At 40.4% G+C, this 18,223-nt stretch overlaps 1 protein-coding gene across 1 annotated transcript in view; it reads left to right on the forward strand.

Annotated features, from left to right (window-relative positions):
• RAB43 (RAB43, member RAS oncogene family) overlaps positions 1 to 13,033 on the forward strand; it is a 28,579-nt gene extending 15,546 nt beyond the window's left edge. Inside the window, exon 3 of the mRNA XM_084633066.1 lies at positions 1,224 to 13,033. Within this exon, the coding sequence (XP_084489192.1) occupies positions 1,224 to 1,477 (254 nt within the window). The 3' untranslated portion in view covers positions 1,478 to 13,033. The remainder of the gene's footprint in view (positions 1 to 1,223) is intronic.
• The last annotated feature ends 5,190 nt before the right edge of the window (positions 13,034 to 18,223 follow it).

Consider the following 18,223-nt stretch of genomic DNA (forward strand, 5'->3'; position numbering starts at 1 on the left):
CCCTTTCTGGATGAGTGAGGAACTCAAATAAAACTATACAGCATCAAAGCACTGTGCAAACACTAACCACACAGACCACCTCTGTGAGGCAGGTAAGAGTTTTATCCTCCTTTTACAGAAGTCAGAGCGGATGGAATAAAGTTCAATCATATGTTTATGAGAAGTCACTGTCACACACAAGGTTCTAACTCAAGAGGTTTCTGGGTTCCACTCTCCTGTTTGTTAATCATTGCCTCAGCAAACATGTTTATTCCCAACTTTTAAGGCGCTAGTTTTGAGACTGCCAGCCTACCATTCTGTCCTTTAAATACTTTACTTTCTGGTGAGTATATTGTGTACTTGAATCAGTATTTTCCCTTCTTCAGTCATGGCTTCAGTCCAGCATATACCATTTATACCACATTGTGTTATTATTTATTACTTGTATTACATACCATCTGGTATCCCTAGTCATGGACCAGGACCCCATTGTGCTAGACAAGGTACAGACACACCAAACGACAGTTCCTGGAAGTTTAAAATTTACTGAGTTCATATTATGTTAGATAGGAGGTTTCCTTTGCTTTTCACTTTTTATTAACCCTGGTAGAGCTTGCGTTCTCTGATTTCACTCACTGTTCAGTGTCGTTCTTGTAGATCTGAATTTCAAAGTCAGGCACGGGTGAAAATGCATGCACTGTTGTGCACTTGATTTGTACATTCAGTTACCGCAATTGTATGTGCAAGTTGAGTGTTAGGCACACAGTTGACCCCTGATTTTTGAAAAGTCAGTCCCTGTGTGTAATTTCATTTCTCAAGGGCAATGACTGTCATCATGGCAGCTTATATATATATATATATATATATATATATATATATATATATATATATATAAGCACCAGAAGACTAAATTGTAGTCTGAGAGTCCAAAGAGTGAATGTTAGTTTAATTTTATATAATAACATGGGTCACAGTTCTGCATCCAGATCCTGCAGGCTGACCAACAGCTTGCACTCGCTCTCACTTTACCTTCCTTTCCCTATCCCCACCCCTGCAACGGTTTTGGCTTTGACCGCCAGCCCATTTTCCCTGCTTCACCAAAGGCTCTTGCTGCTGAACTCCTGCCCCACTCCCATGGTTCCTGCTACTATCTCTTCTCCTTCACGCCCCCTCCTGAACATTTGCACAGACATCAGTAATTATAAAAAAGTTAATCTGTAAACAATTCCACTTTCTTCTGCCAGGAAACAAGTCTGACTTAAGTGACCTTCGAGAGGTTCAGCTGGAGGAGGCTCAGAATCTGGCTGAACACTACGATATCATTTGTGCCATAGAAACATCTGCGAAAGACTCCAGCAATGTGGAGGAAGCTTTTGTGAAGATGGCAACGGAGCTCATGATAAGGCATGGAGGCCCCATGTTCAATGAGAAAAACACAGACAGCATCAAACTTGACAGCAAAGACATAGTAGAAGGCTGGGGGCCATGCGGTTGCTGATACAAGCTAGGTGGTATCCCTGACTGTACTGGAATTTAGAGGGATGTTTCCCCCTCAGGCTGGGGAGCACAGTAGCTGTATCCTCCTCCTGAGAGACCAGCATTTTTGTAGATGTTAGACACCAATGCAATCAAGATTTTGTCTTTTACTTTTAAAAAGGGACTTTGAGGTTTAGACCTGAAAATTCAACCTTCCTTGACATTTACTCTGAATTTGCCCCCATTATTTTCTTTGCTGCAACCTTCTCAGTAAGTTATGAATCTGAGGGAAGCAGCATGGATCTGTTTGTTGGAGGGCAGGGAAGGTAACTACACAAGAAACCACCACATACCTGAAGTCCTAAACCCTTCCGTATGGGATAGCTGGCAAAGGTGTAACTATTTCTGCCTGTAGGTCAGTCCCTTGATAGGGTCTTTTTAAATTCTCAGCATTCCACCAATGACCACATACACCAGACAGGTTAGACAGTGACTGGCAAAGGTGTTTCAAGTATCAAAAACTTGAATGTTTTGAACACAGGACCAAGCAGCAATCCTCTGTCCAAGAACACTGTACCACCATGGAAGCTCTCTCCTTGAAAATGAAATGTGGCACATGGACTGCTAAATACTGTTGGTACAAGCTTAAGTGGGCTGTCTCACTGATTTTTAAAAAATCATCATTCAAATAGTGAAATAAGCCTGAGCAATACTGATTGCCTGCTTGTTTAGCAAGATGAGTCAATACATTTAATGTTTCTTAAATTCACTCTTGGAGAAGGAGGGCTTTGATTATTTTGTTACTTATTTGCACAGTGAATAGTTCCTTTTCCTACTTGGTGTCATGGAGTTTTTACCCTCAGCTTTATTCATTTCATTCCATAACTCAAGAACAGCACCACTGGAAATAAGAACTGGAGAAGCCTTGAAAGACTTTGCTAGCCATGACTGACTTTGGAATGCTGTAGTATGTCTAACTGGTCACATACAAAGTTAGTTCCAATCACATGTGATTAATTTTTGTTGCCAGAGGTTTCATTGCACAAGTGACTGTGACTGTCCCATTCTTTAACTACAGCCTGGGCATTTGATGGGACAATGAACTTCAGATTAGCTGAGGATTGTATGAAACATGATTTCTTGGCTATAGGAACGTATTGAGATCTTTCTGATTCCCTCTCTCACAATCACAAGTTGCCGGTTGCTTTTCATTTCTTGCAGATCTTCAGCAAGAAAAATCTTTTTACTGTTGACCAAAAGTCTGCAATATTAACTAAAATTGATTTTAATAACCCAGCTAAGTAGTTGGCTTAAAGATGTAGCTCTTTATTATGAGCTTATGTTGTGTCTGCAGTTAGAAAGTGCTGACGCCATCAACTATCCCTGGATTTACCCTCTCAAGCACCTTACAAACAGGGATTTACAAAAGGAACAGAAGCTGGATTTTTTAAATCTACAGTTTAAAACCAAGGTTTTCAGAATAGTGATTTTGGGTGCCTGACTCAAGATATTTTAAAAGAGCCTGATTTTCAGAATACACGTCCTCAAAAATCAGGTCCCCTTAAGGTGTTTCAGGTTGCTGCACCTATTTAAAAAAAAATAAATCAGTAGTTGTTTTTGAAAGTCTTAACCTAAAAGGATAGGGTGTATTTGGATTATTATTACCAGGAATACAGTTTATGGCCATTCCACACATAGAATGAAAGCCAAGAAACTAGGAAAGGGCTAATATCATTGACCCTGTTTTAAATGTTGATTCATCAGAAAAATCATTTTCCTGCAGAAAATGTTGAACTATTTTCTACTGAAGTAGTTGACTAAAAAATGATGTATGTTTTGTAGACTGTTTGCTTGTAATTTAAGATAAACTTGACTTCAGATTTTATAGTTGTAAGAATAAAGGGGCCTTAAAACATTTAGTTAGTTTAGTTTTCACATTTCTATTTTATATGGAAATGCAGGGTGAGGCACAAATATAGTTTTTGGTTTTAAATAGGGCAGTTTTCCAGGATACTCTAGGGTCTCCTACATCCAAAGATAAGAGGCACTGAGTGCCCAGAAGTAACTAAACACTGGAGATGAAGTTTTTCCAAAACTCTAGCCAACTAACTTAGTATTGGTTACTAAACAGCAAACCCCCTACTCCATCCCCAAAGAGGGGTTAAAAGTCAGTTTAATCTAGAAAAGAGGTCTGATTAAAAACTAAAATTCAGTCTTGAAATCTTTTTTCTAGTGAAAAGGTTCCATAGCAAATATATTTAAGAACCTCTCCTGTTTGTTGATCAGCCTGAATAGGCTGGGTAGAGTTATTCTGTCCATTTCTGAAGTGCTTACAGTAGAAAAGCTGACAAGGTCTTAAAGCAGAGAATACTTGTGTCTTGTCATCATAAGTTTTAGTGTACATCTATAAGCCCAAATCCAACAATTTGGTGTGCCAACACATGGACCTTTACATCAATCCACAGTCCCATTATTTGCAGGACTGGTGCCAAGTTACATTCTTAAAACCATGCTAATAAAAATTCATGTGCATGTAAAAACAAGAATATTGAAACTACTTAGATCACAGCTAATCTTCTGTAGCTTAGATAATGCATTCTAGGCCTGGATGAGCTATATATCTCAAGAGCCAGAAAGGACCTGGACCCTATTCCCATTGCATTCAGCGAAAGTTTTGCCACTCACTATAAATGGAGGCAGATTTGAGCCCATCATGTTAAAGAATATAAGCATGCGAGTTTCTTTAATGTTGACCTAAGTTTAGCAACCGAATAGAAATAAATCAAGCACTTTATTTTTTTCTTAATCCTTTGCCATAGTTCACCTGCTGTTTCAACTGCAGGGTTGAAGTTTAAGAATCCACCTGCAGAGCTTAGTCTGTTTCAGTCAGAAGTTACTATAAAACACAGTACCAGTTGTTTGTTTACTGGGCCTTCAAATGAAGGATATGCTTTAGCTTCTCAGATTTTCCTGTAAAGCTATAGTCCTTTAGTTTTAGAGCAGCTATGTCTTCTCACTTAAAAAAACACAACACCCCCATAATACAAGTTTGCATGTCCTACCTAGCAAAATGTCAGGGAATAAAGAAATGGAGAGAGGAACCTCATTTATCCAAATCAGTTTGCCACATATCAGTCAACTGTACAGCATTTAGGTTCATAATACACTGTTTCAACTACCCCAGCAGCGTATACCATACATATCACCTGCATGTGATAGTAATGGTACAGTCCTCCTAGATGCATGGTTCTTTGTACTGAAATATATTTAACCATGAAAACAGAATTTATATCTTTTTCAATAATCCCTTTTATAAACTTTACTGTTTAGCTAGCCTTTGATCGATGTCATATCCATAGCTATGCAATCTAAGCAGTAGGAGCTAAATCCTGCTTGCTTTATTTTCAGTAATCCCATTGAAACCAAAAGGAGAATTGCACTAGAGGAGGGTGAGCAGGATTTGGCCCTACATTTATAGGCACAAAACTATTTCTTGGAAATCTCAGGTTAGGAACCTGCAATGATGTACATCAAATGAGTGGCTCAGTAGCATACTAACACAGTTTAAGGCATAAATATTTGCTAAGAGCCCTGTTTGCTGGCAGTTGAACATTAGCAAAACAATATATAGCCATTACACTGTTGGGTAGTGCATTAATTGCTTTAGGCAGATCATCTTAGCCTACCATTACTTTTATAGTATTTATCGTTTGCTTTTGGCAGTACCCGAAGTGTGCTAAGTACAGTAGAGTGTAAAAAAAGGGGTATTGGTCCTTGCCCCAAACAGCTTACAAGGTGAAATTCAATGGCAAACGGTGAAATGAGAATTCTTACAGAATTTTGTTCTCTTTGTGTGAATGGTGCTCTTCCCTGTTTTGGTTTGGATAGAACTAACTTTTAAATTCACCTCCTGTTGCTGATGCAGTCCATTTTGATGGGCAGAATTTGTGCAAATATTTATAATTGTGTCATTTTCAAATGAATGTGTATTAGCATAGAACCCTGATAATAATTTGTTTTGTAAAACAAACTAAAAAACTGAACACTGGAGAAAAAAATCCCCTAATTATGGTATCAGTTTTACTACAGTCAAGGTCATGTCACATTCTGCAGTGTTTGTTAACCTCAAACAGGATCTGACCCAGCTGACCCTCCACTTCATGGAGTTTCACAAGAGCTTTGGCTTTACTTCAGTTTTTTCATTGCCTCTGGAGTTCTATAATGAATGGTACGCTATCAACAAGACTGCATAAGATCAGATTTACTAAAACAGTAGGTTTTATTGTTGTGTAGTGCTGACAAATTGTTCAAGCAGCACTATTCTTAAACAATATTGAAAAGCAGTTTTTGATTATCTCCTACCATGTATTGTTCCATTATTTAATGTTATAGTTGAAAATGGTATCTGACTGGCCATTTGATTGTCTCTTGCCATCTGGTATTGATTCCCAGTGACTCTGTAGTGGTATTCTCAACTACACACACACGTCTAAAGTAAAATTAAGGTAATACACACAAGCAGATTTGCATAATGTAAGTCTAAAATTTAAAGAGCATTTATTGGCTAATAAATTACTGAGTAGTTGAAGTTATTTAGCTTCAACCACTGTGCCTCCCAGAGTTCAGGTGTACTTTAACAGATCAGCCTGTACAATGGAGGAAAACTCATTGAGAACAAACCATTCTTTGAGAGCTGGAAAATAAAAGGGAAAGTGACTGTCTGATATCTTCCAAGATTGGAAGGTATAGTTTAGCACGTGTTAGTCCTGTTCTCTGTAGACTCATTCAGGACATTAACAAGGCTCAAGACTGAGGTAGATAAACAGACACACAAACCAGATGTAGACAAATCTAGACAGAGTTAAAATGATTTTTTTTTTAGTTCTCATGGAAAATCTAAGGTACTTATATGGCTTCCATTACCATAGCATCTCAATGTCTCTCAGTCTTCGATGGATTTATACTCACAACACCCCTGTGAGGTAGAGAGGTGGTGTTATCCCAATTCACAGGCACAGAGAGACTAAGGCTATGTCTACACTTACCGGGGATAGATGCGATCGATGCAGCGGGGGTCGTTTTAGCGGGTCTACTGAAGACCTGCTAAATTGCCCACAGAGTGCTCTCCAGTCAACTCTGGTACTCCACTGTAACGAGAAGAGTAAGGTAAATCAACGGTAGAGCGTTTTCCATTGATACTGCAGTAAATCGACCTATGCTACATCAACTCCACTTACATTATTCACGTAGCTGGAGTAGCGTAACTTAGGTTGTAGTAGTGTAGACAGGGCCTAAGTGACTTGCCCGAAGTCACACACGCAGTCTATAGTGGAGGACCTTCCCCTCACAGCCATAGTGTAGAAGGCACAGGTGGGGAAAGGGGCAGAGCAAAAGTGATAATGCACTCTGGCAATGTTCCGGGGCTCTAAGTTATTCCAGACCTGACTAGTCCTTAGATTGGGCCTTTAGGCTGCTCAGATGCACTGCAGGGCTGACCAGCATACAACTGTTTCAGCTTTGGGAGCACAAAGGCCCAGCCCCGTTCTGAGCTGGCTCTGGGTACTCCTCAACCATAGCCCTGGGACTAAGCCATTGCTTCTATGGGGCATGAGGCCTTGTCTACACTTAGAGCACTGCAGTGGGCACATCAACATCAGTGCAGCTGCCCGTTGTAGCGCTTAATGAAGATGTGCCACCTCCCTGAGCGCTGTCTACACTGGGGTTTAGGTTGGTATAACTGCATCGCTCAGGTGAGTGGATTTTCCACACCCCTGAGCGACACAGTTATACCAATATAAGTTTGTAGTGTAGACCAGGGCTGAGTAACAAAGGCAAGAGAGATTTGGCTATTGTTTCACCACTGCACATTGAAAGCCATTGTGAAGTTGATTAGCAGCTGTCTGTAAATAGGTTGGGGGGCAGGAGGGAAGTAAAGCTTCTTTTCCAACACCAGTTTTACATTGTTTGTTACTGTCCATTTCCTACAGACCTTGTGAAGTACGATTGTACTGTGCACACTCTAAATTGACAGCTATCTGTTGCAAGGAAATATTTAGCCTGTGGTTACCCTCATGCATCTTTCCCCTAGAAAACCTTACAAACTTACTGGTAACAATATGAAGCTACTGGAAGATTCTAGCTAATGTATCTTGGCACACTATCTTTCAAATTAGACAGTACACATAGGTCCCTTTGGTCCATCCTGTGTTTGCTGGCTGCACACTAGCCATCCCAAGACACTTTGTTTGTTGCAGGACTGGCACAAGTGTTGCCCTGGCCAGTATTTCCCCCTGTTGGTATTGTATTCAGTTCAGAGTGCATGGGCAGTCCCTTTGGCCTGCACAGTCACAGCATCACCAGGATTTAATTGACCACTTTGTAATGTACTTTGAGGGCAGATTTCAACATCACAAAGAGCAGTTAAGCCCCCAAACTCCTCTTTGTGCCTTTGAAGATCTTCCCTGGCAGAACTAAATCTTATGCAGCCATTTGCACCAGTGCAAAGTGAATACAAGACCCTATCAGGTCAGAGAAAGGTAGCATTTTACACTGACTTTTCACAGGTGTAAATGACTAGGGTTGAATATCTGCTCAAAATAACTGGGAGTTGAGTCTTACAGATCCCTCCATGTAAAGCCATTGAGCTTTTGAATTCTGGCTCCATTTTATTTAATTTAGTTTCAATAAAAAACAGAACTGATACAGACTCCGGTCGGTCCTCATCCCTTAACAAAATCCTACCAGAGTCAAAGAGCAAACAAATACTCCATTTTATCCTGAACTCCCCGGTTCTCTGTATATTCCACCCCCCCCCCCAAATGTGACCAAAAAAATGGGGGTGGGGGAGATCTTGCAGCATGCCCTGAAGGACAGTATAGTCAGGTCATTTTGCACCAAGTCTAGAGGTGAAATGGTCGGGAGAGAATAATGTTTGAAACTGAACCTACTTCCATTGTGTCCTTCCTGACATAAGCATCTTTTCCTTTATGTCAAAAGGAGATTTTTATATAACTGAAATAATGTCAGAGATAAAGTTGAAAGCAGGCAGGTCTGTGCACAGGCACGCATTAGAAGTAGAGAGAGGGGAAAACATTCAGGCACTACATGTAATAATTGGAAGGAAAAAGGTGGCTTGAAGTGTGTCATTGACCAATCAGACCTTACAATTCTTTCCCATGCACTCAAGTGATTTGTAGGCCTTTGGAAACCTTAGCTAATTTTAGATTTTTCCGTGTTTCATTTTAGTGCTGACCATTCTGTTGAGGAACAGCTTTCAGATGAACCGTCAGGATTGTCCTGGAGTCTCCAGGAATTAAAGATTAATCTTTAATTGAAGCTCACATCATGTGATGAAACCTCCACGAATATGTCCAACTAAAATTGGCAACCCTAGCTCTTATTTGTTATTGGGGTAATAATGTTACACCTGCATGCTTACACCAAAGCTGGAATAAGTTTTGGAATCCTTTGAGGTGGTAGACGCAAAGAGTGATTCAAGCATTCAGATACAGGGTCTATTAGTATTTTAGGAGAGTGCTTAATTTGTAATGAAAGAGGTGCCAGGGCTCAAGCAATTTTTTTACTTTCATACCTGACACACCAACCCCAGGGGTGCTGTAGCTATGAACTGCCAGGCCTAGAGGGGCCGGGGCCCAACCCTGGCAAGCCCTAGTACAAATTAAGCACTGCTTTAGGATAGCCAATCCTTAACTTCTTCCTGGAACTGGATCCCTCTGTTTATCAGATCAATGGATTTTCTTTTGAATTTACTCAAAAATATTAACTACACAAAAAAATGGATAGGAAAATTCATATCCACATAAATGCTGTCTTTTATGGTAAAATGAGAATGACCAGTGCATACTTGGGAACTAGGATCAGGATAGGAGATTATTTCTTTTAAGGGGACTAGCAAAGGGTAAAAATAGGTTTGTGCCCTCTTCAAAGTTGGTTTTGTTTTTTAAGAAGGGGACATTTCTGTTTTCATAGAATATCAGGGTTGGAAGGGACCTCAGGAGGTCATCTAGTCCAACCCCCTGCTCAAAGCAGGACCAATCCCCATCTAAATCATCCCAGCCAGGGCTTTGTCAAGCCTGACCTTAAAAACTTCTAAGGAAGGAGATTCCACCACCTCCCTAGGTAACCCATTCCAGTGCTTCACCACCCTCCTAGTGAAAAAGTTTTTCCTAATATCCAACCTAAACCTCCCCCACTGCAACTTGAGACCATTACTCCTTGTTCTGTCATCTGCTACCACTGAGAACAGTCTCGATCTATCCTCTTTGGAACCCCCTTTCAGGTAGTTGAAAGCAGCTATCAAATTCCCCCCTCATTCTCCTCTTCCACAGACTCAACAATCCCAGTTCCCTCAGTCTCTCCTCATAAGCCATGTGTTCCAGTCCCTTAATCATTTTTGTTGCCCTCCGCTGGCCATTTTCCAATTTTTCCACATCCTTCTTGTAGTGTGGGGCCCAAACTGGACACAGTACTCCAGATGAGGCCTCACCAATGTTGAATAGAGGGGAACAATCATGTCCCTCGATCTGCTGGCAATGCCCCTACTTATACACCCAAAATGCCATTGGCCTTCTTGCCAACAAGGGCACACTGTTGACTCATATCCAGCTTCTCATCCACTGTAACCCCCAGGTCCTTTTCTGTAGAACTGCTGCCTAACAGGTCGGTCCCTAGACTGTAGCGGTGCATGGGATTCTTCCATCCTAAGTGCAGGACTCTGCACTTGTCCTTGTTGAACCTCATCAGATTAATTTGTCTAGGTCCCTCTGTATCCTATCCCTACCCTCCAGAAATTTGTACATTAGAAATTCAAATAATTTGTATTTGTCACTCCTTATGCTAGGTGGTGTATGTACATGTACACACACAGTCCTTGCCCAAAACTGCTGCCTTGTTTTTCCTCTTAGATTTTTGTGGACACTGGAATGCAAACCAGCATGATGACATCACAGCATTCAGATGCGAGGGGATTTTTCTTTGGACTGTTAAATAACTACATCTAAACAGATTTAAACACAAAATTGGAGGAAAATTCTTTTCTTGAGGATTAAACACCTCACACATTCAGTTACTGTTTTTTCCTGCTTGCTTTTTTTTACATTAGAAATGCAGGCATTGTCTACCCTGGAACTCCATGGAGTGCTGGAGAAGTAGTGGAATTAGGATATGACAAGAGCTTATAAAATGAATAATTAGGAAAGGGCCTGTTTTGAAGTTTGGCATTTGTTGACATCTCTTTAACTCCAAATGTAGTGTTAAATATTTAACATCCCTAGCCCCTTCAGTTATGAGGTGAGAGAGCCTAATATCCACAGGCCCCTTCCCCCAAACAAGCTCCAGCAAAACCAGGGGAGATCAGACTTGATATTCCTGATATAAAAAATTAAAATATTTTAAGGCAGTCTTTGAAGCTTCCTTTATATATTATAGGGAACAAAGGGTGCAATCCATTTTATTTAAAAAAGTCTTTTCAAGTCACCTTTAAAGCATTGCAGCTCAGTCAAGTTATTTCCAACATTAGACTACACACATTCAGCTATCAAAGGACAAAATCCTACAGCTCTCACGATGGTGGGAAGCTGTGTCCAGTGGGCCATAAACAAGTGTTGTGGTAGTGTGGGAAGAGACCCATCCACCCCCTTTTACCTGGTGAATTATTGCTTTAATGACCATGGCCCCTGGAGACCCCAACCCCACCCAAAATTGCAAAAGTGTATACATATGTAATGCCAGTTCTGACAATTGATAATGCAAAATAACACCTCCCCTTTCTGTTTTAAAAAACCCCAAGTCCCCAGAGAAAAACTATGTATGAGAGTTAAGGTTAGAAAAGTGTGTATTTCTCCCCTTAGTTACATCTGTTTGATGCACCCAAACATGTATTTATGCAGGAATACTTAGACAAGAATCACTTCCATAATTAATAATTACACTCCAAAAAGCCAATCTCCTTACAGTAAATTATCAGACAGCAGCAATTTCAGTCTGCTCCTGAGTAGGTGAAGGTCAGTGTCATTTTTCTGCAATAGACTAAGAGGCCATGAGATGTTGCTTCTTTTCTTGCTTTAAGTAGGAAATTCTGCCCTTTGATTCTCAGATTCACTTGATGTTCTCAGATGGTATGCATTCCTCTGAGGACATAGTGGGTGCGATTTTGGGCATCCAAAGTTGAAAGAACATGGGTGTGAAAAAATTGTGCATTGAAAAACAGGGGCATGCAAACTTGTACTTGCAATTTGAAGACCATTTTTGATTTTTTTTTTTTTTTTTTTTTTTAAGGTAAGGCTATAAAGGCCAGTTTTCTTTTTAAGGTGTGCTGATGCCTAAAACTGAAATAGGAATGTAGTGGGATTTTCAGTAGGAGTCAGGCTGTTAAGCACTTTTGAAAATTCCACTAGGTGCCTATCTGCATGTAAAAGTCTGGACCTAAGAGTTCAGTACAAAATGACTTGTGTTAGGAAAGGTTTGCACTAACAGAACGTGATTCTATTAAAAGACATTGCGCATCTTAAGATGAAAAGCAGAGCTCAGAAGACAAGGGTGTCTGGTATTTTGTATTATTCATTTCCAGCCCATTTTTATTTCAACCCCTTGTGTATAAATAAGTATTTTTTACTAAGTAAATGAATATTTTAAAAAATTGGAAAGATATTTTAAATATGGGAGGCAGTTCATACTTGATAAAATAATATTTGTTGCTTTAACAGCAAGGACTGATACACTGAGGAGAATAATGCTGACAAAATAACATCAGTTGTTTAAGACCCCCTTCCTAGAGGATTGAACATCATAACTGCTCAGTAAAATTGTAAGTGGAATAGAGTGAAAATCACAAATTGAATGACAAATGTGCCAATTCAAAGCCCTGTATGACTCGTGATTACACCAGTGTAAAAACCAAGTATAACTCCAGCAACTGAGATCAGACTCTGGCCCACTTGTCATATTTTATGGGTGAGGTGGAGCAAAGTTGTGAATTCAGCCTATAATGAAGAAAAGGTGGATTGCTTATTTGTAATATTTAAAGAAGAGGAAGATTGTTATTTTGTAAATCTACACTGATAAATGCTGAGACTTTTGAGATCCTAATTGTGCTCAGTGCTTTTTCCCTCTTTTGTAATAGTGTCTCACTTGATGACTGATGGTTAGAAAATCCAGTGGCCCAGGATCCACAGCATTCAAAAGAGTCTGGCTTACACATTTGGTTAGGGGCAAAAAGCTCTAATTCATATTGAATTCACTCACTGCATTCCAAAATTACTTAAAGGTTTGGAGAACTCCAGTGTTACAAAGTAGTCTTCATTTACTATGACAGATCGCTTGCTAGTTGTCTATGTTTCCATGAAGAGATGCAAGCCTCACATTTCTCTCTCTGATAACAATTTTGCATTTACGCTTTCTTATGATATTGACCAGATTGTTTGGAATGTGGAGATAAGGGAGCAAGCTTGCATACTATAGTGATTTTTAATATTTTACATTCATCTATTTATGAATTTATAATAAAAATAAGTTTATTTTTAAAAATATGAAACCTGCTTTTTTGGGGTAAATTCCTATGGTGGATACATGGTACTGTGTATCGTTAAACAAATTTCATTAAAATATGCATTTGGGAATTAGTATTTGTGTTGTCATTTAATACACACCCCACCACAAATGTAACAATTTTTGGAAGCTTAAATCCAGTAATTTAAGAAAATATGTACACTATCTTTCACTTGTTTGCTGATGCTGTGTATGATCTTCCATTTGTGCAGGAATGGAATTTGCATACACTTCACATGAAAGTATTAACTGCATCCCTACACTCACTTGTGCTTCTGTCCGAATTCAAGTGAAGATGGCTAACATAGAGGGTTCCTACTGACCATTATCCCTAGAGGCTCAAGATGAGAAACTATAGGTGGACACTTACATACTGGAAATTTGTACTTCGTAGAGTGCCTCTCTGAGGTTTACAGTTAATGCACTGATACTCCTAGCTAGCTAGAACTTTGAAGATCATAGTTGGGAGTTTACTTTCTCCAGAAGGAGACTTTGGGGGTGGTGGAGGAGGAACCACCACACAGAATCTGATCTCAGCTCAGTCAGCTAATTAAATTATTTAGAGCAAGTCCCTTCCCCCACTCTCTCTGACTCAGATGCACAGTTTAGCACAACTGGCACTAGGAGAAAGCTAAAGCAGTTTTAACAACTAATACTACCTTTGCAAACTAGCAGGCTAATACTGGGAGGCACCTAGCACAATCATTTCCCCATTACTTCAGTGGGAGTAGCACATGCCCTTTTAAGAGAGCACTGCAATTATCCTACAGTAAAATGTCTCTTCTAGTGCTACTGCTGCAGTATTTGAGACTATTGTAAAATACACTAATAATTCTGTTTTTTCAGTATGGTACTGAGCATCTCTCAGGATCAGGACAACAGTTACAAAGTCAACACTGCCTTCTGGGCACTATAAGACCATAGGAACTTCCCATAGGGATAGGAAACCAAGTCTGAACACATTCTAGTTTTCCACCCTTAATATGGATGCCAAGCTCCCACTTTCAAATGCTTCCTGAACAGACTTCCTTCCTTATAAGCGACATCTTGACTTTTCAACCATACCCTTTTTTTTTTTTAAACAGTGGTTTGGATGCAATTATTTATTCTTTGCCATTAGTGTGCATGATGCTCTGGAGAATTCTTTGATACCACACGCAACTGTAACATAACTATGGCACATAGCAGTGAAGTGTTTCAAACCTTTGAGAGATTTGATCAAGTTTTAATATATTATGATTACAAGCCTACAAGGTAGTATCTGCAAATGTGTAAGAGAATCAAAATAAATACCAGAGGATACATATGTTCAACAACAACTTGTGAAGTCCACAGCTGTAATATGAGGCCGTAATGGGTAAAACACCATTAGGTCTCACCTCTACACAGGCAAGACTGGAATTCTTGTAACACAATCTTGACACCTCTAGGTCAGTTCTCTAGGTTGGCTATAGAACCATGTTAGCTGACCCTCACAGGCAATTCTACAATTTCACAGCACACCAACAAGGGAAAAGCCTGTATGTCAGATTTGTACCAAGTTTGTATCATGACTGTCAAGCTTCAGAGTAACAGCCGTGTTAGTCTGTATTTGCAAAAAGAAAAGGAGTACTTGTGGCACCTTAGAGACTGAAACCAGCATCTAGTACAGGAGTTCTCAAACGGGGGGTTGGGACCTCTCGGGGGTCGCGAGGTTATTATATGGGGGGGCGCGAACTGTCAGCCTCCACCCCAAACCCCGCTTTGCCTTCAGCATTTATAATGGTGTTACATATATAAAAAAATATTTTAAAATTTATAAGAGGGGGTCGCACTCAGAGGCTTGCTATGTGAAAGGGGTCACCAGTACAGAAGTTTGAGAACCACTGACCTAGTAGTTCTTCTGTGTAGAAGGAGACACCTGCATCTGTGTAACTGGGCTAGTATGGCATCCTACCTCCCAGATCTCTTTGGGAAACGCATTTCAAAGTGTATGACAGCATGTGAAAAACAACTACGATCCTCTGACTCTGACATCAGATGCTGATACAGCATGTGATGGTTAGCCAGATTTTCACAGAATGCACTTCATACAAATGTTGTGCAGCCTTGAAAATCCAAGCAGAAAAGACTAGAACCATTATCTATAGGCTTGGAAGGTTTAGATTTTTTTTTTAAAACGGTAAATGTCAGTAAACATTGATTTCATCACACACACACAAACCAACAAAAAATATTTCCATTGATAATAATCAAAATGTGCAGAGAGGCAAAGCTAGAAAAATGCTGCTTGAGAACTTAGAGTTTGATTGAATGATATTTACTTTGTATATTTTGACGTGTGACTTGACTGTGTATTTTAATGGTTATAGAGCTTCAGCGTCTACTGTCAGAATAATTATTGTCTAATCCCCACATTATCTGACCCCCTCCCCCATCATTTCCCACAAACATGAAAATTTAAATCAATAACATTCCTGCTCCTGAGACACTGGCCTTTTTGGGTCCTTCACGGAATCCTGGGAAAAGAGGAGACACAAACATAATCAAAATTCCTTCCATGCTTCCTGGTGTCCTTCACACACACACACACACACTGTTTACCCAATGCTTCCACATTGCATGAGACTAACTTGAATAAGGCGGCCACACACACACACACACACACACACACACACACTGTTTACCCAATGCTTCCACATTGCATGAGACTAACTTGAATAAGGCGGCCTACTGAAACTGTACAAGTGTAATTTAGGATTAAAAAGAAAGAACTGTTCAAATGCATGTTGTTTATAACAACATTGCAAGCAATAAGACTTACACCTCTCCTGCAGCAACCCCATGGCATGTAGGTTTTCCCAAGACACTAACTTAAGTTTAGGTTTCAGAGTAACAGCCATGTTAGTCTGTATTCGCAAAAAGAAAAGGAGTACTTGTGGCACCTTAGAGACTAACCAATTTATTTGAGCATAAGCTTTCATGAGCTACAGCTCACTTTGATGAAGTGTAGCTTCACTGTAGCTCATGAAAGCTGTAGCTCACGAAAGCTTATGCTCAAATAAATTGGTTAGTCTCTAAGGTGCCACAAGTCCTCCTTTTCTTTTTGCGAATACAGACTAACACGGCTGTTACTCTGAAACCTGTCATTATGCAAGGCACTGCATTTAGCCGTATGGAGTGGAAATCTATCAACTGCATGCCACAGTATGCATCCGATGAAGTAAGCTGTAGCTCACGAAAGCTTATGCTCAAATAAATTGGTTAGTCTCTAAGGTGCCACAAGTACTCCTTAACTTAAGTTTAGAATTTCCAAAACTGTTTACAGATATGATGATACAAAGGCAAAAAGATCAGGCACTGGGGGTAGGGGGTGCATGCACAAGAAATGTGCACAGATCGGACCTCCACCTCAGGTATGTTGATAGGCTGGAGTCATCATATTCCTCAATAGTTTGCCTAACCATACCACCAACAGTCAACAGAAGCGTCTTGCCACATCGCCTTCACTGTAAAAGTATTTCATCTGTAGTTCCTATCAGTAAAGCATCTAAACATTAGTGAAACATTCCATTTATTACATATTTTAATTAAGTTATCCACACCAACACTGCCTACATAAGTAGTCCTGGCACAGACACCCTGGCTCCTAAATCCCTCCTTTTTGTTATTCATGTTAGAAACCAGCTCTTGATCAGTTCTCTCTTCTCAAAGCTCCAAATCACTATTCATCCATCTCAGCCTTTCTGGATAGTCTCAATGGTGGCAGAACACTGGTTTTATGGGTAAGGGTGGCTGAATATGTTTACAGTTAACACAACTGCACTAAACAGCTTTTGTGGTTGGTAAGTGCCAGAGCTGAAACCTCTAAAGTTGTCTCGGTAATTCATTTTCTTTAGCTCTGACCATGATGTTGTCTTGGATCATTCATCTAGCAAGCAAAATATCAAATTTCATGTGTCCTGGGCTCTATCAACTAGCAGCCCCAGAGCAGAACTTAACTATGAAAGTTTGTAGGTCGAAAAGCTGTTTCTGTAACTTTGGGGAATTCAGCCACCCTGAGCTTTGTCCCCCCATCAGTTCTCTCGCAGTTTCCACAGGAGGCTTTCATGAACATGAGTCAAAAAGCTCCTTTTATATATGAATCATTGGCTTTAGAGAACTTTGTGGCCTCCCTTTGCTTCCCCCCACATAGAAATGAGGGAGTCTGGTAGATTTTCTTGCCCATTCTCACTCCACTCACCACACCATACTCCAGATATTGTCTAGACTTCACCTAAAGTTCAAAATTCCTCAAGCACTTAGGCTTCCCCTACTTCCCTGGGGAGACCATTCTCCTGTCTAAGAGATCACTTTTCCCCTAATGTTTTCTGTCATTCAGCCAGCCTAGTTTTTCTTCTGCCCTCTCTTTTGAGCTCTACATTAAGGGACATGAAACAGAAAGTGTAACCTTCTATTGTAAGCCTCAGCCATTCCGCTAAAGAATCAGGGAAAGACCAATAACACTAGGAGGCTATGTTCATTGTACAGTAGAACTCCGTTTATCCAACCCTTACTTAATCGGTTCTCCGCATTTACCGAACAATCAGGACTCCAGAGCCTGAAGTGGGGGATCCCTCCTGTGGTCACTAGACGGTGCTGCAGCATCTCATTTCCCCATTCTCTGGTTTATCAAGATAATCAAAACCTCCAGTCTGGCCCTGGTCCCAATTAGATTGGATAAATGGGGTTCTTCTGTATTTTTAATTAAATACTGCAGGTACAAGACATTGGTATATGGGGTAACTAAGGCCCCATTTCCTACTGTCACAGGGTTCACTCACCACTGGGGCGCCTCCTTGTGGCCATGTCTGGGGATTAGCTCCACTCAAGTCTGATGCCTGCCTTCCACAGGTTGCTCAGATCACGCCCCCTCTCGCTCTCCAGGACTCACAGTTCTCCCTTTCATGACTCCGCCCTCTATCCAGATCACTATGTAATTCTCCTCCTCAAGGATATCAAAGTCCCACTGAATCAGCTGTCCTCATACTGCTCCAGACAAGTCTTCCAATCCAAGGCCAGGTCCTATGCCACTTTCCCAATGGCCGGTAGGGGAACCCAGGCCCACCCATACTCCAGCTTCCAGTCCAGGGGCCCTACGTCTAGTAGCTATGGTCTGCATGCACCCAGACCCTGACGTTATTTCTCTGGACTCCTTCCTACCTCTCTGTTCTATCTTCTGCTC

The sequence above is a fragment of the Lepidochelys olivacea genome, assembly GCF_965140295.1.
Source record: "Lepidochelys olivacea isolate rLepOli2 genome assembly, chromosome: 7".
Taxonomy (NCBI): domain Eukaryota; kingdom Metazoa; phylum Chordata; order Testudines; family Cheloniidae; genus Lepidochelys; species Lepidochelys olivacea.